This window comes from Sparus aurata, chromosome 24 (genome assembly GCF_900880675.1).
Source record: "Sparus aurata chromosome 24, fSpaAur1.1, whole genome shotgun sequence".
NCBI classification, from domain to species: Eukaryota; Metazoa; Chordata; class Actinopteri; order Spariformes; family Sparidae; genus Sparus; species Sparus aurata.
The window spans coordinates 16,759,703-16,778,639 of record NC_044210.1 but is presented as its reverse complement, the minus strand read 5'-3'; the positions used below and the strand labels follow the sequence as shown (position 1 = coordinate 16,778,639).

The window sequence follows — 18,937 nt, the reverse complement described above, 5'->3', positions numbered from 1 at the left end:
ATCAGCTGATCAACAAACTAAATAAACAAACTTTATACTGTTTCACTGTGTTTATATGTGGCGGACCCTGCCACCTCTCTAGCTTCAAACAGTGTTCTGTTGGAAAAAAAAAATTGTCTTATTACCTCATTAATATTGTAAATATTTGATTTTCTTATATTGAGCTACTTTAGCAGAGGAGAAACATTTCAGTGATGCTGTGCGACATCTTTCAGTCTGATTATAAACTCGTCAGCTGATCGTTTCACAAACAGTCAGATTTAAACAAAAAGGAACAATTTGTACAAGTTTTGGACTCTTTGCTCTGAACATCAACGTTCAGAAGCATCAAACATGAGCTCAAATCTCTTCAGCACTTGTTTAAAAACTTCATCAGGACAGTTTAGTTTGTGATCTCTGAAAGTGTTTCAGTATTTCATCCGGCTCTCAGACTTCCAACATCTTCAGCCAACCGGCTCAGACAGAGAAAGACTTTTCTCACAGCTGTTTAGTTTCACGGACCAGATTCAAATCCAACAAACGTCCTGAAAATACAGCCGGACTTCAACAGCCACAAAACACTGAGAGAAACACAATGATTGTCATTAAAATGTGTTTTCTTCTCATATAATAATCACACAGAAATGAACAGATGTTGTGCAGTTTATCACGTCACTACAGACATAATTACATGTGTTAACCAACACCATCAAACTTTTGGTTTCATCATTAGAAACACATGAAACAAGTCAGAGTGTTTCAGGTGGAGTGTCGAGTACATTTGATCAGATTTTACTGTCCATTCACAACTTTGTTCACAATGATTCTTTACAATTAAAGCTGCAGACGAGTCAATGTTTTCTGTTTCTTACATTTCACTAATAGTTGTGGATTTTATTGGAACAAGAGCCAGAATTCAAAACAACACATGACAGAAAGTACAAGTCAACGCAATTTCCACAATTTAATGGAAGAAGTTTAAAATGTAAATGAAGAATCTTTTCAATCAGTTTGAATCATTTTGTACAAAGTTGACTGATGAATTTATGACGAGAAGCTGAAAGATTGATGTGACTGTGATCCTGTACAGACTCAACTGTTCAGCACTGACAATGTTTCTGTGACAGGAGGAGACTCTGCACACTAAACACCACACAGACTCACTGAGGAACCAGAACTGGACCAGATGAACCCAAATCCAGGATAAAGAGGTTCAGTGAATGTGGTGTTGAAGGTGTGGAGGTGGATCAGTGAGTCAGAGGAGACTCTGTAGAAGGACAGAGTGCCAGCAGGACAGTCCACATACACTGCTACTCTACCAGAGGAGGAGGAGGAGGAGGAGGAGGAGGAGGAGGAGGAGATGTCTGTTTGTCTGTTATTGTGCCAGACAGAGTAACGACCATCATCAGAGCACCTCAGACGCCAGGACTGATCATTGTATCCAAACCAACAGTCTTCACTGTTTCCTTTCCTTCTGATTCTTCTGTAACTCACTGATATAGAAACATCTCCTCTCCACTCGACCTCCCAGTAACAGCGACCAGTCAGACCAGTTCTACACAGCAGCTGAGGACACAACCAGGACTCAAACCTCTCTGGATGATCAGGATATGACTGATCCTCCTTCACACATGTCATCTTCCTGTTGTTGTCAGACAGTTTGATCCTTCTGTCGACTGCGTTTGTGTCGACTGTGAGCTCACAGGAATCTGATGGAGAGAAAAAGACACAACACAGCTGCAGTTATTAATGTGTCATCAGTGTGATGATGACATCACAGATGTTAATGAGTGATGTCACAGTGTTTTCATGAATCAAAGTAAAAAGACACTCACATCTCCACAGACCTGGTGTCAACCATCGGACTCCAGCAGGCTCCACCCTGAAAGGAGGAGGGGGGTCAGAGCAGCACATCCTCTTTCAGCATGCAAACATGGACATGACATGACTCTCATACACAGAAACACAATCTGTCCATCAGGCTGCTTCTCCCTGTTCTCCCTGAACCTCTTCACCTCTGCCACTCTCCTCACACACTGAGAGTGAGCCACAGGATGTTGGTGTGTGTGAAAGAGGACCACAACATCTGAGAACACACACAAACCTCCTGTTGGATTTATCACTTCATCTTTATTTTATTGGATGTTGTTGCTGTTTCCTGTGGGCGACCTTACGCTTGCTGTTTGATCCAATGTCAACTTGTGCTTATGTTTCTATATTATAGGACTTTTGTATTTGGACATCAGAACTTTTGAGGTCCGATTCCTGTTTGAAGCTTGGAGGGCTTTTCTGAATCTCAGCTGCACAGTCTGCTTTTTGTTCTTGCTGTGTTTCTGCTACTTTGTTTTACTGAGCAAAGAAACAAATACAATTTATACGTAATAAATCAATCAGAAAACATTGGACGTTGGTTCCCGACCTCTGCCACAAAACCAAGTGACAGAGACTCCCAGACTGTTTCCCTCCAGAACCTCACAAGTGTCACTGAACCTGTTTGTGATAGAAACAGTTTCATGGTTTCATGTGTTGACATGTTCATGTTACTATAGTTTGGTGCTGGATTGATATCTGATGTATATTACAGCAGTAATAGTTACTGTGAGGAGAACTTCATGTCATGTTTGATGCCATTAAAAGCAGAAACAATGACAGAAAATGTCTCTTAGTCTGAAATCTGCTGTGGTGAACATGATGTGTCCAGATGTGACCAGAGGAACATCTGACTATGAAGCCAGGAATCTGTCTTTCTTTCTGTCTGTCTGTGGTTCATGTTAGCTAACAAAGGCGGCCATAAGCGCGCTAGCTAACGGTCGCTAATGTTAGCTATGTTATTCGCGTTTAGCCAGCTAGCTATTGATAGCGACCGTTAGCTAGCGCGCTAACGGCCGCTAACGTTAGCTGGCTAGCTAACATGAGTCCTTCTTCATTTGAACTTGTAGCTAGCTAGCTAACGTTAGCGTTAGCTAATGATGCAGGACTCAAGTGACGAACGGCCGTTAGCTAGCTAGCTACTTCAGAACCCCTCACACATTTTGTTACACTTTGAGACACCAAAAATGAGCGGACGTGTGTTTTCTTCATTTATGTTTGCATATTATGTGTTTACAACTTGTTTGGAGTCCTGTTGTGAACAGGAACAGCTCCAGAACAGCTGAGAGTGAAACTGAGTCAGCAGCTATGAGCCAGGCTGAAGTAAATTACAACAGCATTAAACCAGAGGTCCACCAACTACTGTAGAGAGCTGCAGCTCTGCACAGGTCACATATCATGTTAATCAATGGAGCAGATGATTCATCACTGAATGTCTTCTGTCATTTGATTTAGCTGGTGGTGCAAAACACTGAAACTTTCCTGCCCCTGCAGGCTGTTATAATGATAACTACCCAAACGCAGCAGCGCTTCACCAATTCTCTGCCGTTGGTCGCTCACACAGAGTGAAGCAGCTCCGCCTTGATTACAAACTGACGTGTAATTCACACAGAAAGCCGACGCTGCGGCTCCTATAGAGGCGTGACCTACACATCATGATGATGACGTCTGTGTGTTTTTAAGGTGTTTCCCTGTTTTCATTGTCAATCTAAACCCACGAATACTTTATAATCATTTATACCATGGTCTGGGGGAATACTCGATTCTGATTGGCTGCAGGGTGTCAATTAACCCCTGATATATGGACACCTACTAAGTAGTTTCAGTCAATTTGACTGTTCACCACTGCAAATTAATGCGCTAGCTGGCGTACCAAATCTGAATATTTTATTTCCAGCACTGAGTTCAGTGTATCAGTCCTTCAGTATCCTCTGAACACCACAGGGTGGCGACTGTAACACACAAGCTGCAGAAAGTTCACTTCCCCTTTAAACTTACTGATACGCGAATAATCCCATATCCCGTTCACTGTTCAGCTCTCTGCTTCAGGCTGCGGCCACAGTAATGTTACACACGGCCGGTCATTTGTTCGTGAAAATCTTGCTATTGATTTGGGGACAATGACATGACTGGTTAGTTAGCTAATCGTGTTAGCTAGCATACTGTCAAATTATATTTACTGTTTGTCAACCGTATGCAATGTTATTTACTTTTAATCTTGCTAGCATAGCATTAGCTTTCTGGCTCATCGCTGAGCGGACTAGAATATCTCCCGTTGCCAAGTCGAATTTATGATCCGTCCTATTTACTGGAGGAGTGAACAACGTCTCCGTTGCATAAGAACCTTACGGGAGAGTAATGACTGTTCCAGGTATTAGTCAAACCCTCAGGCGTTACCAGGGAAACTAAGTTATGGCTTGTGAAAAACTTAATATTTTGATTGTAAAACGCATGAAAATGTAAATTAATGGTCCGAATTTCTTTTCTTTGGCAAGTGACCATGGTATAAGTGGGATAATGCTCTTTGAGGTGTCCATAAACAGGAGTTAATGGGCCTCTGCGTCATCCATTAACTCCTGTTTATGGACACCTCGTCGGGCATTATCCCTTACATGGATGCTGTTATAATGTGTAGTGATTTAGAGCTAAAAACCTAACTTTGTCACTCTCAAGGATGTTTGGTGGGTCAGGATCTCACTTGCTTAAGTAAATAATTTCCATCAGTAAACTCGACGCTGTCTGACTCACTAACGGGGACGGAGGCTGTTTTCTGGGGGAAAATTCACTGAAGTCACGTGGATCTGCTGTATTTTCTTGCTCAGCTTTTGTTTGGTCGTGTAACTTTGGTTTGTGGAACATTTCTCTTTACTGAGTTGAGTGAAGGACCTGTGTTGTTATCAGACTGTCAGACCGACAGTCCCTTGATATGCACAGCTGGCTTATTCATTCACACTGGTTCAGTTCACCAATAAAGCGCCCCTGATACCACCTCCAGAGGCGGATCAGCGTCGGAGCGAAATTTCACCTCTCGCCGCCTCCGAGAAATTCACACAGAGGCGGAGAATTGGCAGTGTGCAGTGTGAATGTGGCTACTGACTGTCTGTGGCTGCAGCAGGACTCTACATACCTGAGAGTGTCCAGTCTCCAGCCTGGATCCTCCAGTCGAGCAGAAAGCTGCTTCACTCCTGAGTCTCCTGGATGATTGTAGCTCAGGTCCAGCTCTCTCAGATGGGAGGGGTTGGAGTCCAGAGCTGAGACCAGAGAAGTACAGCCTTCCTCTGTGATCAGACAGCCTGACAGCCTGCAGACACACAAAACAACAAACATCGCAGATCAGCTGAGAGTCCTGATAATTCAGTGCACATCTGTGTTTAAGGGTTTAATATTTATCAAATTCATCATCTTAGTTTTCAATAATCAGCACTAAACGTTGAATATAACTGAAGTCGATGGAAATGCCATTAGTTTTGCAAATATTTGGCCATGAACCAACATATTGTACAGATTAAACTGATGACCTGATGATGGCAAGAAAATAAATTACAGTTCATCCTGAGGAAAGCATATATCTTAATATATATATTATAGTTTTAGGAGGATCAGAGGTGGAATGAAACTGTTCCCCCATTCCACCTTTGTAACTTTCACATCTACAGTAAGATGAAATGAAGAGGCAGTGTGAATGGGGCTTCTGTGTCTGTCACAACCCAACCAGTTGAGACAGATGGCGTCTCACTATTTAGTCTGGTTGTGCTTGAGATTTATGCCTGTTAAAAGTCAGTTTTTTCATGCCACTGTAACAACTGCTTGCTCATGAGGAAAATGTTGGGTCTCTTAAATAAATTGAATTATATTAGGAGTATGATCAAGACCTGCTCCAATTGTAAAGTTAAATGAACTAATGACATAAAATAATGAATCCTGACCTGAGAGTTTTAAGGACACAGTGTGGACTCTTCAGTTCAGCAGAAAGTAGCTTCACTCCTGAATCCTGCAGGTTGTTGTTACTCAGGTCCAGTTCTCTCAGACTAGAGGACTGGGAGCTGAGAACTGAGGACAGAGTTCCACAGCTTCTCTCCGAGAGGTTACAGACACCAAGTCTGGAGCGTGAACAGTAAAAAAGACATTTACAGTATTGATAATATCATTGTAGAACATGTGAACTTGCTTTCTGTTTTACTCTAATATGTCAGAGAAATGAGTAATCAACAAAAGGAAATCTGGAATAAACAGAAATTTAACAAAAATGAGTAGTATGGTTTCAAAACATAGTTCTAACACAAGGCAGAGAGAGAGAACTGAATTCAAATGTTAAAGAAATAACAATAGTAGTTTGAGACAAACTATGAACTACCTGACCTGAGAGTTTTAAGTTTACACTGTGGACTCTCCAATCCAACAGACAGATGCTTCACTCCTGAATCCTGCAGGTTGTTGTTACTCAGGTCCAGTTCTCTCAGACTAGAGGACTGGGAGCTGAAAACTGAGGACAGAGCTTCACAGCTTCTCTCTGAGAGGTCACAGCTACTCAGTCTGGAGCGTGAACAGTGAAGAAGACATTAGGCGATGCAGTATTCATAATATCATTGTAGCACATGTAGACTTTCTGTCTGTTTTACGCGAATATGTCAGAGATATGAAAAATCATTAATACTAAATCTGGATTAAACAGACATTAAACAATAATAAGTAGCATGGTTTCTCTCTGAGAGGTTACAGACACTCAGTCTTGACAAAGAATAATGAAGAAAATTAATTTTTATTTGGGTCAATAACAGCACATTCAAAATAAAATAAAATAAAATAATGAATCCTGACCTGAGAGTTTCAAGGACACAGTGTGGACTCTTCAGTTCAGCAGAAAGTAGCTTCACTCCTGAATCCTGCAGGTTGTTGTTACTCAGGTCCAGTTCTCTCAGACTAGAGGACTGGGAGCTGAGAACTGAGGACAGAGTTCCACAGCTTCTCTCTGAGAGGTCACAGCTACTCAGTCTGGATAAAAAATAATAAGCAGAACAAGACAATTGTTTCTATTAGGATCAATAACAGCACATTTACTGCATTCTGAAGAAACTTCTCCACACTTACAGAGCTTTGTTGGAGGCTTTGACCACTGGCAGCAGCCTCAGAAGAGCCTCCTCTGAAGCAGAGTATTTCTTCAGGTCAAACACATCCAGATCTTCTTCTGATGACAGTAAGATGAAGACCAGAGCTGACCACTGAGCAGGAGACAGTTTATCTGTGGAGAGACGTCCTGAACTCAGGTACTGTTGGATCTCCTCCACTAGAGAACGATCGTTCAGTTCATTCAGACAGTGGAACAGATTGATGCTTCTCTCAGCAGACAGAGTCTTTTTGAACTTCTTCTTTATGTGCTTGACTGTTTCCTGATTGGTTTTAGAGCTACTTCCTGTCTGTGTCTGCAGACCTTGTAGGAGAGACTGATTGGTCTGTAGTGAAAGACCCAGGAGGAAGCGGAGGAACAAGTCCAGATGTCCATTTGGACTCTGTAAGGCCTCGTCCACAGCACTCTGGTAGAAACGTGTTGATTTTCCTATGAAAACCTCAGACCACCAGGATGTTGACTGCTCTTCATCTGACAGCAGATTGACTCCAGAGTTGATGAACATCAGATGGACATGAAGAGCAGCCAGAAACTCCTGAACACTCAGATGGATGAAGCAGAACACCTTGTCCTGGTACAGTCCTCTCTCCTCTTTAAAGATCTGTGTGAACACTCCTGAGTACACTGAGGCTGCTCTGATATCGATGCCACACTCTGTCAGGTCTGATTCATAGAAGATCAGGTTGCCGCTCTGCAGCTGATCAAAAGCCAGTTTTCCCAGAGACTCAATCATCTTCCTGCTCTCTGGAGTCCAGTGTGGATCTGTCTCAGCTCCTCCATCATACTTGACGTTCTTCACTTTGGACTGAACCACCAGGAAGTGGATGTACATCTCAGTCAGGGTCTTGGGCAGCTCTTCTCCCTCTCTGGTCTTCAACACATCCTCCAGAACTGTAGCAGTGATCCAGCAGAAGACTGGGATGTGGCACATGATGTGGAGGCTTCTTGATGTCTTGATGTGGGAGATGATTCTGCTGGCCTGCTCCTCATCTCTGAATCTCTTCCTGAAGTACTCCTCCTTCTGTGGGTCAGTAAACCCTCTGACCTCTGTCACCATGTCAACACACCCTGGAGGGATCTGATTGGCTGCTGCAGGTCGTGTGGTTATCCAGAGGCGAGCAGAGGGAAGCAGTTTCCCCCTGATGAGGTTTGTCAGCAGCACATCCACTGAGGTGGACTCTCTAACATCAGTCAGGAACTCAGTGTTGTGGAAGTCCAGAGGAAGTCGACACTCATCCAGACCGTCAAAGATGAACACAACCTGGAACTCTTCAAAGCTGCAGATTTCTTTGGTTTCAGTGAAGAAGTGATGAACAAGTTCCACCAAGCTGAACTTTTTCTCTCTCAGCACATTCAGCTCTCTGAAAGTGAATGGAAATGTGAACTGTATGTCCTGGTTGGCTTTGTCTTCAGCCCAGTCCAGAGTGAACTTCTGTGTTAAGACTGTTTTCCCGATGCCAGCCACTCCCCTTGTCATCACTGTTCTGATTGGTTCGTCTCTTCCAGGTGGGGCTTTAAAGATGTCTTCTTGTCTGATTGTTGTTTCTGGTCTGTCTGGTTTCCTGGATGCTGTTTCAATCTGTCTGACCTCATGTTCATCATTGACCTCTGCAGTCCCTCCCTCTGTGATGTAGAGCTCTGTGTAGATCTGATTCAGAAGGGTTGGGTTTCCTGCTTTAGCGATCCCCTCAAACACACACTGGAACTTCTTCTGCAGGTCAGATTTAAGTTCACGCTGACAAAGTGCTGCAAGATGTTCTAAATGAACACAGAACAACAAACATCATTAAGTTATTCCTAAATAAAATAAGACAATTTCCTTCCCTTAAAGTATGACTCATTGATCCATCATGTTAAATCTTCAGTGAAATCCTCTTACTGCTCTGCAGACGGTCAGCCAGCTCCTCCTGCTTCATTCTCCTCAGGAAGTGAAGTGTGATCTTCAGAAATGCCTCTCTGCTGCTCCTCCTCTGCTCTTCATCCTCACCGTCCAACACCTCCTCATCATCACATTGACTCTCTGAGGATTCAGAGTGATCTGAACTCAGAACCTTCTGGATCTTCTTCAGCTCGTTCTTCACAAAAGTCACAATGTTCTCCTCCAGCAGCTGAAACAGAATATTATGTGAATGACAACATTTAACATCAGATCCATGTTGGACAGATTCACCACTGGTCTGTAAAGTGCAGCATGGAGATTATTGTGAACAGACTGGATGTAAAAGCAGTTGTTGTTCATGTACAGACCATAAATATGGAGTCCAGGTGTGTCTGATGCTGCTGGACAGATGGACCTCTGGGAACCTCTGAGCTCTCCTGGTCGACTCTGTGGAGGAATCATGAAGAAACAGTCACATTGTGTCTGTAAAACTTTGAATCTGATACCAAAAAACTAAATTACTGGTTTGTTTTTCATACAAACTTGATTTTGATATATAATTTGTCTGATTTGTGACCCGAAAGTCATTTATTGAATATTTTGTGTGTTGCTTTTAGGTGATTAATGACGCAACGGCCTAAATATAAAGAAACTAATGAATTCATCATTTGTAAATATAAGCAATATTCATGTAGACATGACTTGTAGTAAGAAAAAATACTTAAAGTCTGAGTTTAAAAATGCTCCATGTAACTTTAGACCCGTTTGTATAACTTTATTATTTTTGCATATTTCATAAATATTGTAAAACAGTAAAATGTTCTGTCTTCAGTTCATATCTTTGTCTCAAGTGTTTAAACTATATTTAAGAGATCAGAAAATAAGTCATTTGTTTTTATATATTTTATATCTAATCTGCCGATATATCAGTTATCAGAGTTTTTTACTCCTTAATATGGGTTTTGGTACTGGCACCATGAAGTCCTGATGGGTCGGGCCCTTGTAACATCAGATATAACACACAGCCCTTCCTCTCCTCAGCAGCAGGACTCAGATTTCAGCAGGAGGTGAGTCACTGCTGTTTGTCCACAGGAGGAACACTGTCCTGTCAGAGTTGTTGAGGGACGGACATGAAGAAATGTGAACCTGTCCTTTAATACTAATCCTGCGCTGACCTCCATCATCACTCTGAGAACATGAAGACCATCAGGACAACTGGTCAGACTGGATTTAATGAGGACAAACATCAACAGAGAGCAACATGACAACAACTTACTGACTGTCTGAGGAATGTTCTTGTTTGAAATAAATGTTTGCATCCTTTGACCAGTCACTCTTGAGGGAAACACAGCTGGGCTCAGGTCCAGGTCCAGTAGAGGCTGGTCTCCTGTTGGACAGAGAAGAAGACCACCAGAGATGTTAATTCACTTTCTAGTCTTCAGACACAGAAGCTTCTGTCCATAAAATAGTGGAAAACATCAGGAATAAACCTTCAGAGAATATTGGACCAAACTAGTTCAATAAAGTGAAATGAAGAGTTGAAGACTGGTTCTATTGGGCAGCTTTCTAAAGTGAGAATATACATTTAAGTGAAGAAGAACGAAGCTGAAAATAAACATCAGGTTTCAAAAAACATCTTTCTCCACAGTTAAAACATGAATCAGTCACATATTAATGTTATTAACAGCTCACCTCTTTACAGCAGGAGCTGGTTGTCCTTTAAAATCAATGTAATGATGATCTGACTGGTCACTCTTGAAGGACACACAGCTGGGCTCAGGTCCAGGTCCAGGTTCAGGTCCAGGTTCAGGTCCAGGCCCAGGTCCTGGTTCAGGTCCAGGTCCAGGTCCAGTGGTTTTAGAGGGAGGGCCTCCCTCCTCTCTGTCCTCACACTGATTCATGCTGCTCAACTCACACACACTTTCATCTGGAGAGGAAACACAAATCATTCATCTGCACATCAACTGAACATTAATTGACTATTATTCATTTCAACCATGAAAATTTGAACATAAAACAATTATTTCTCAACAAGAAGTATAAAGTGACCTTTGAAAAAGAGAGAAAGGACAAAATGTTTGAAACATTCAACAAATAAAATGAAAATGTTAAAAACTAAGATGAGCTGCAGAATCACACAGCGCAGCTCCTGATTGGTCAGTGGTTTAATGGACTAAATTCAAGAGGTGTGAAGCAAAGATTACACAGCAACACACACACCAATGAAATTATTATTCTAAACAACGTTTGGCTCTAAGAAACTGTCAAGTGTTCTCCACAACTTTTGACATCTTAAAGACCAAACGGCACAGAGTCTTCACTTGGCAGGACAGCAGGGAGAAACTGAAAACTAACTATGAATTAAAGTCTGTCAGACAAATATTTGCCTTTAAAATGTCGTGGAGTAGAAATATAAAGTTGCATAAAAAGAAATACTAGAGCCTTAATACAGTATTTGAGTAAATGTACTAAGTTTCAATCCACCTCTGTTGATAATAATCATTTAAAACTCTAATAGTTTCTATTTATTAACATATTTACTGTTGTCTGAGTTTGTTCATAAATATTTCACTTGAATGTATTTAATGTCAGAAAAACATCAAGAAAAATAAAGACACTGATGTATTATTATTATTATTATTATTATTATTATTATTATTATTATTATTATTATCATTGCTGTTGTTAATAGACAACCAATACTTTGCTAGTGTGCTTCTGTTATTACATCTAACATGATTTTACCTGCATGTGATAAATTAACTGCATTCATTTTGAGTTCAGGGAGAAAATTGTCTCGATATCGGGCCTAAAAATTATTTCTTGTTTATGTGAAAATATATTACATATATTCATATATATGTGATCAATAAAATATTAATTCTTGTAAGAAAAGAGTTTTCCAACATGTTTTTTATGTAGTGAATCTTTTACAGATTCTGCTCGTCATCTTACTCTGATACAAAGAGCAGCGATCTGAGTTTAACCTCATGTGTGACTAAATGTGTTACAAGCTAAACAATATAATATATATAATATATAATATAGACCTATGTCACGAACATAACACTTGTTTACTTTATGGTTGCGAGTGTGCTTCACCTGTGTGACGTAGCTGAGGTCTGAGGTCACATGACGTAACACACCGCGGAGTAATAATATGAATAATGAGAAGAAGTTAAGCTTCTACAGTGAAACTCTAAATACTCAAAGATGTTTAACCAAGGTAGTTAAACTGTCGTCAGTCTGTGTTGGCTGTGTTTCAGTAAGTAAGCAGGTATCAGCACAAAATGGCGGATATTCTTAACGGCTGTTGTTTCTCCTCCGTCGTCCCGAGTTTAAACTTAAACGAGTTCGTCGAGAAATAAACAACCGAGCTTCACTTTTTGTGCTGTTTCCGGTGTAACAATGAAAAGTAGAGCTTGTGTTAGCGAGTCGAACATGTCAGATTCATTACATTACCTTCAGCTGGAGGTTCAGACGGCCAATACAGGTGCGCAACACACCTGTCAGAGAAAGTGAAAGTAAACTGTGAGGAGGAAACAGCCAGAGAGGCGTGTGACTGACTGGGAGTCTTCCTGTTAGACTGAGGGGGCTGCAGCACGACCCACAACGAGCTGACACATGCCGAATTTAAAAGAAGGCTCAAATAATGAAGAATCAGTCACAAACAGCGTTTCAGGGAGTTTATAAAGTGTCTCCTAACTCAAAAACTCACTAAATGGGGAGATTTCATAAGGGAGTCTGGGGGTTGACATGTTCAAACTGTTAGTGACGTCGCCACAGAGGATTTCTGGGTATTGAAGTTCCAATCAAGAGTAGAATGTGTTGGTCAGAATGTTTTCACAGCTGATGTGGACACCATTCATTATTAAATACGGTACATTTCAATGAATATCCTTGAATATAATTTTGACAAATCCTTAATCACTGGTGACTTCTTGTAAATTCGGCTTTAAAATGCAAAACATTAGGATGTTTATTTCCTTGTAAAACGTGTCAGTTTGCACCAGCCTACATTAAACAGTAACTACTGTAATATGAGCTACTTCTTAGTCATGTTGAATATAAAAGCAGCTTTGTTATAAGATCAGTTCAGGGCTGGATGAAGTGTCAGAGCTGTCAGACTGAGAGCGCAGGACACGAGATTCACCACAAGAGGGAGCTAAAGGGCAGCAGAGCAGAGGAGAAGCACCAGAAGACACAAAAACATACTTTTTTTATTCTTTACAAAAAACAAAGGACAGAGAAAGGAAACAAAAAACCAAAAAAAACAAAAACCTACATACAAAATGGACATACAACACCTGACATTGTTACCCTGAGAGGAAAATCAAAGCCTTGGTCAGTACAGAAACAATACAGGAAACTGAATGAATTACAAATACCACATAGCAGCCTGATTCATATTATTGGTCATTTAGGTCTCATCAAGTAAGGCCAAAAATGGTTTCCATGTTTTCTCATAATGCTTAGGTGCATTCCCTCTACTAAGGCGAATCTGTTCCATCCTTGAAACAAAAACCATTTCGTTAAGCCACCTCTTAAAGCAAGGGGATGATGGAGATTTCCAGTTAAGTCAAATAAATTTTTTGGCTGCTACCATGCCTGTTTTGAGAGCCTGCTTACAGTGGGAAGGGAGGGTCGATGTCCTTTCAGAGGAACCAAAAATAGCAAGGTTACAGTCTGGTTGAATAATTATTTTATATTGCTTAGAGAACCAATTGAATATGTCGCTCCAAAAGCTGTCCAGCACTGGGCAATACCAAAATAAATGTGAGAGTGAACCTTCGGCTCTGTTACATCTATCACACATGGGAGACACTGATTCAAATATTCTATTAAGTTTAGTTTTGGAGTAATGCAGTCTATGTAGGACTTTAAATTGAATTAGGCGATATCTTGAGTTTATTGAACACTTCTGTATACTGGACAGGCCCTCCTCCCATAGTTCCTCTGACAGTGGAACTCCCAGTTCTTTTGACCATATATCCCTGAGATGACTGGTACTCACTGGCATCTCAAAAGCAGTAACAAAGCGGGAAATCAAATGCCTGGAGTTTGGTTGTAAGAGAAATGTATCATAAAAATTATAATTATGTGGTCTTAATGGGAAATCCGAAACATGTTCTCTTACAAAATGTCTGACCTGTAAATATCGATAAAAATGTGACTGAGGGAGGTGATATCTAGCCTGGAGCAGAGGGAAAGAAGCAAAATTGTTATCCATGTAAAAATCAGAAATGCAACGTAGGCCTCTCTTTCTCCAGTCCAGAAACACCCCATCCGTCAAGCCTGGTTTAAACAAATGATTACCCGCTATTGGTGCATTTAATGAAACATTTGGTAATCCAAGGGCTTTTCTTATTTGACTCAATATCTTCAAAGAATTGCTAAGAACAAAATTGTTACCAAATAACTTGTGGGATGGCTGTGCAATTGAAAAGAGCAACGCTGGGAGCGAAGTTTGTGATACAGACATGGATTCAATTTTTAACCAGAGCGGAGAGGAAGAGTCATCATGAGGAGAACCCCCCTGCCAGAAAATGAGAGCCCTTGCATTTGCAGCCCAGTAATAATGCCTAAAAATCGGGAGACCAAGACCCCCGCTTTTTACGTTCTTCTGCGACCTGGGATAAATCCAGTCTGATTAGGGTGTATAATTGTGGAAATACGCCTACCTAATTTTGTAGCCAAAACTTGAGTTATTATTTTCAGATCACAATTTAAGAGAGCAACCGGTCTGTAACTTGCAGGATCCACCGCTTCCCTTCCCCCTTTCAAAAGCAAGGAGATATTTGCCTCATATAATGAACTGGGGAGCGTCTTATTTCTCATAGAATCTTTCACCATTCTCAGCATGAGTGGAACCATTTTGTCACGAAATGATTTATAAAATTCACAGCCAAAGCCATCTGGGCCGGATGTTTTTCCAGAGGGGAAGGCTCGAATAGCATTCAAGAGGTCAGTTTCAGAAAATGGGGCATCTAAGTCATCTCTCGCCGCACTATCTAATTGGGGAACATTTAAATGAGCAAAAAAGTTACAGAAATCTGCTTCAGTGGCCTTTACTTTACTGGAATACAGTTCCTTATAGAAGTCCCTGAAGCACGCATTTATCTCTCTCGGATTGGTTAGGAGTCTGCCTGGTTTGGATTTTATCCTATGAATGGCCTGTTTAGCCCTTTCGCCTTTAAGTTGGCTAGCTAGCAGCTTCTCTGGTTTATCTCCAAGTTCAAAATATTTCTGTTTATTTTTTAATAAAAGACTACCAACACGTTTATTAAGAATGGTGTTATATTCATATTTCAATTTCAAGATCTTATTGTAATCAGCGGATGAGAGGGAAGATTTATAAGCCTCTTCCAGTACAGGAAGCATTTTTTTCAATGTCCTTAAGACGATTGTTAAATTCTCTTTTCTTGGTGGATTCAAATGAACTAATGTGGCCCCTTGTAACTACTTTGAAGGCCTCCCACAAAACAGAATCCGAAACCTCCCCATTATCATTTGTAACAAGAAATTCGTTTATACGTGCATTCATATGCTAAATGAAAGACTGGTCTTCAAGAAGAAGAGGGTTGAAGCGCCGGCTGTATTTTGGTCTAGATAGGATATTTCTGAAGTTAAGAGAAACTGGACTGTGATCAGATATTAAAATATTACGATACGTAGAATTAGTAACACTAGGCAGTAATTCAGAAGCTATCAGAAAGTAGTCAATCCTAGTGTAAAACTTATGGACATGAGAATAAAAAGAAAACTCCTTATCTGTAGGATGCTGCAGGCGCCATATTTCAACCATATTCCTTGTTTTAATTAAATCATTCAGAATTCCCACTGAAGCTATAGTGGGAGGTGGCTTTGTAGAAAACCTATCCAGGACCGGGTCCAGATAACAATTAAAGTCTCCTCCAATAATAACATTCGGGTTGGAGTCCGGTATCAAATCAAATGCTTTACGGAAGAAATCAGGATTATCGATATTTGGACCATAGATGTTAAGCAACGTTATTGGAAGGGAGTTTATGTGTCCAGATATCATCAAATACCTGCCATATGGGTCTGCTGTCATACAGTCAAGACTAAATGGTATATCTTTTCGGAAAAGAATAGCAACCCCCCTAGACTTGCGGGTAAAAGGTGCTTGATAAACTTGTGAGATCCAATTTGCTCTCAACCTGCGCTGCTCATTTACACCGATGTGCGTTTCCTGAAGAAAAACTACGTCTGGTTTTAATGACTTGAGATGCGAGAAGACGCGACCCCTTTTAATCACATGACCCAATCCCTTTACATTCCATGAGACCAATGTAAATTTATCATTTATGCTGCTACGTGTTACGTTATCTGATACTGACATTATCCCTATAATAAAAGCAATCTGGTATCCTCTCAAACGTGCACAAAATATAATAAAACAAGACACACAAAGTACATCCATTGTAACCTGAGGTAACACCCTCAAACAAACCCATGAACCTGAACATGTCCCCTACCCGCCCGCAAGCACTTCCCCAAACGAAGCACAGACATCCCTTCATGCTCGGGGCCGCTACACGCACGGTCTGAAACCTGCCTTCAAACCTAACTCGCTGTTAAAGCTGTGATAGCTAACTTAGCCCAGTTCCGCTGCCAAACATAACTGACCTGAGTCCGAAGAATCAGAATGACAGTCTCTCAGTGTGTTGAACACAGTTATTTGAATGAGAAGTGTAGCACTAGTCTTAAGATGAGTTCTTTAAGTCAGTGTTGATAAAAGTCATTGCCTCACTCGGTGTTCTGAAGACCTTGAACCGCTCCTTGTGCTTTATCCGGAGCCTCGCTGGGAAAAGTAGGCTGTGCTCCACCTTTAGCTCCCGTAGCATCCGCTGGGCCTCGGTGTACTCACGCCGCTGCCGCATCACCTCAGGCGTGTAATCCGGGAACATTAGCACCTTGTTGCCTTTGTACTCTAGTTGTCGTTCCCTCCGGAGGCGAAGTATGAGCTCCTTCTCCCGATAGAAGTGGACCCTGGCGATGATGGCGCGAGGCTTAGCTCCAGCTGTGGGCGGCGGCCGCAGGGTCCGGTGCGCCCGGTCGATAACCACCGGTGACTGAAAACTGTCTTTGCCAAAAAGTTTCGGGATTAATGCCTCGATGAATTCGGTTGGTTTACCGCCCTCTTCCTGTTCAGGAATGCCGATAATCTTGATATTGTTGCGACGCGACCGGCCTTCGAGGTCATCCACCTTTAGCCTGAGCGCGTTGTTTTCATCCTTCAGGCCAGAGACTGCCTTCTTCAAGCAGGTTATGCGGCTCTCATGGTCCAGCACTCGTTCTTCCACTGTTTCAACCTTCTCCAATAGTTCCCTTTGAGAGCTCTGCACTACTTGAAGTGTTTGCTCTAGTTTATCAAACCTGCCGTTCATGTGTCCCAGGATCTTGTCGGAAACTTTCTCCCATATTGACGGCAACAGCTCCGTGCTGCTGGAGTCATGAACTGGCTGGCTAGCGCTAGCATTGTTAGCATTAGCGCTAGCATTGTTAGCATTAGCGCTAGCATTGTTAGCATTAGCGCTAGACGAAGCAGAGGATGGTGGAGGCCACTCGACGTTTTTTGACGACTTCCTCGGCATGTCGTTGCATAAACTTAACTGGTTAGGCCACTACTGTGTACAGTTGTTCCCGAGGCTGATAGAATTATGTACGAGACTGTCAGAATAATAATTTTACATATTGGCAGGGAAGAGCCCATGAAAGCACGTCTACTCCATGCGCTGCTCACTAGTGCCCCCCACAAAAACACACTTTAATAAATGTCTTTGACCTGTTTCACTGTTTTCCGTCACTTTACTCGTTTATATTTTCTTTTTATGTGTGATTTGATTCGGAAAGTGCTCCATGAATTATCATCAGGGGGGTTGAAAGCTTTAATTTTTCTCCTTTTTGTTCATGTTCTTATTTTTCTGAGTTTAAAATGATCCTCATCTGTATCTACCCAGAGCTGCTGTCAGATATTAAAGGGTAAATTCAACTAAATAGGAATTCAGTCCTCGTCTTTTCAGCTCCGTGCTGATGGAGAGTCAGGTGAAGTGTCGTAGTCCACAGAACATCTCAGGACCTCAATTAAACTTTGCTGAATTAGTTATCAGAACTTCCTGTTTGCAGTGTGCCTGTGGATATACACGCTACTGTCACCAGATTACTTTCATACTGATGGAAACTTAAAAATGTGAAGTTTCTGAGGCAAGCAGTTCAAAGATTTCTGAACCATTTGTCTTCCACATTAGTGAAGGGCTGGGAATCCTCAGTAACCATGGTGACCATGCCTCATCCACATCAGTCTTCCCTCCTGATGACAAAAAAATGCAGTATTCAATTACAGATGTCATTAATTAGTCACAATTAAAATATAGATTAATGCTGTAGTTGTATGTTTGTATGCTGTCTCATCATTGCATCCTAAAATGGCTTACCTGAGCTTGGTCCACCTTGGTTGGTCTCCTTGTTCCCATGTAAGGCCCCATAATGCCTCAGCATAGAGGAGGTGTTGTTGTATCAAAGTTCTTTGGAACACAGACACGTCACCTTTTAAAATACCAGACATGAGAAGAAAGAAATCAGAACAAGGGATATGCTGTGTTGCCACATTTAGTCATTACTGTGTATACATTATTATGGGAGATCAGCTCAAATTGTTCCCAGACAGGGAAAATCTTTTCTTTCTCGCAGGTTCCATCGTAAAGTTAAATGACACTCGAATAGATCGCAAAGAAAAAACAGAAACTACACAGAATGTGAGGTAACGGGGGACCTCCATTGCATTTTGTTGCCCCTTAAATTTGGAATTGAACGCCAAAACCACAAAACAGTCCCTGAATCAGTCACGTGGTACGGCCGGCTCGTGAGGCTTCGAACAAACCTCGATACGCGCTTCACAAATATCTTCCTGGACTACTCAACACAGAAGACACATCACTACGAATGTCACACTGAGGAACAGAAGACCGTCTGTGTGGCAGCAGCTCAGCTTTATAGGCTACAGGTGGCTGATCAGGTGCACTGCAGTGGCCCCGCCCCCGGAATGTACCATTTCTGTGGGG

At 41.6% G+C, this 18,937-nt stretch overlaps 1 protein-coding gene across 1 annotated transcript; it reads right to left on the bottom strand.

The window, feature by feature from the left end:
• Positions 1 to 1,122: 1,122 nt before the first annotated feature.
• On the bottom strand, positions 1,123 to 9,241 carry LOC115577228 (NLR family CARD domain-containing protein 3-like). Its single transcript, XM_030410208.1, has 8 exons — positions 9,221 to 9,241; positions 8,853 to 9,081; positions 6,937 to 8,731; positions 6,667 to 6,840; positions 5,775 to 5,948; positions 4,976 to 5,149; positions 1,815 to 1,861; positions 1,123 to 1,688 (listed from the first exon to the last, which is right to left on the bottom strand). Exons 1-8 carry the CDS (start codon positions 9,221 to 9,223, stop codon positions 1,123 to 1,125), a joined length of 3,162 nt encoding a protein of 1,053 aa, XP_030266068.1. The 5' UTR covers positions 9,224 to 9,241.
• Positions 9,242 to 18,937: the final 9,696 nt, after the last annotated feature.

What these genes read in the sequence shown, in the direction of transcription:
- LOC115577228 (XM_030410208.1), bottom strand. An exon ending in GGCTGACCGTCTGCAGAGCA is followed by an intron (nt 8,732 to 8,852) that starts GTAAGAGGATTT and finishes GTGTTCATTTAG; the next exon opens with AACATCTTGCAGCACTTTGT. An exon ending in GACACCAGGTCTGTGGAGAT is followed by an intron (nt 1,689 to 1,814) that starts GTGAGTGTCTTT and finishes TCTCTCCATCAG; the next exon opens with ATTCCTGTGAGCTCACAGTC.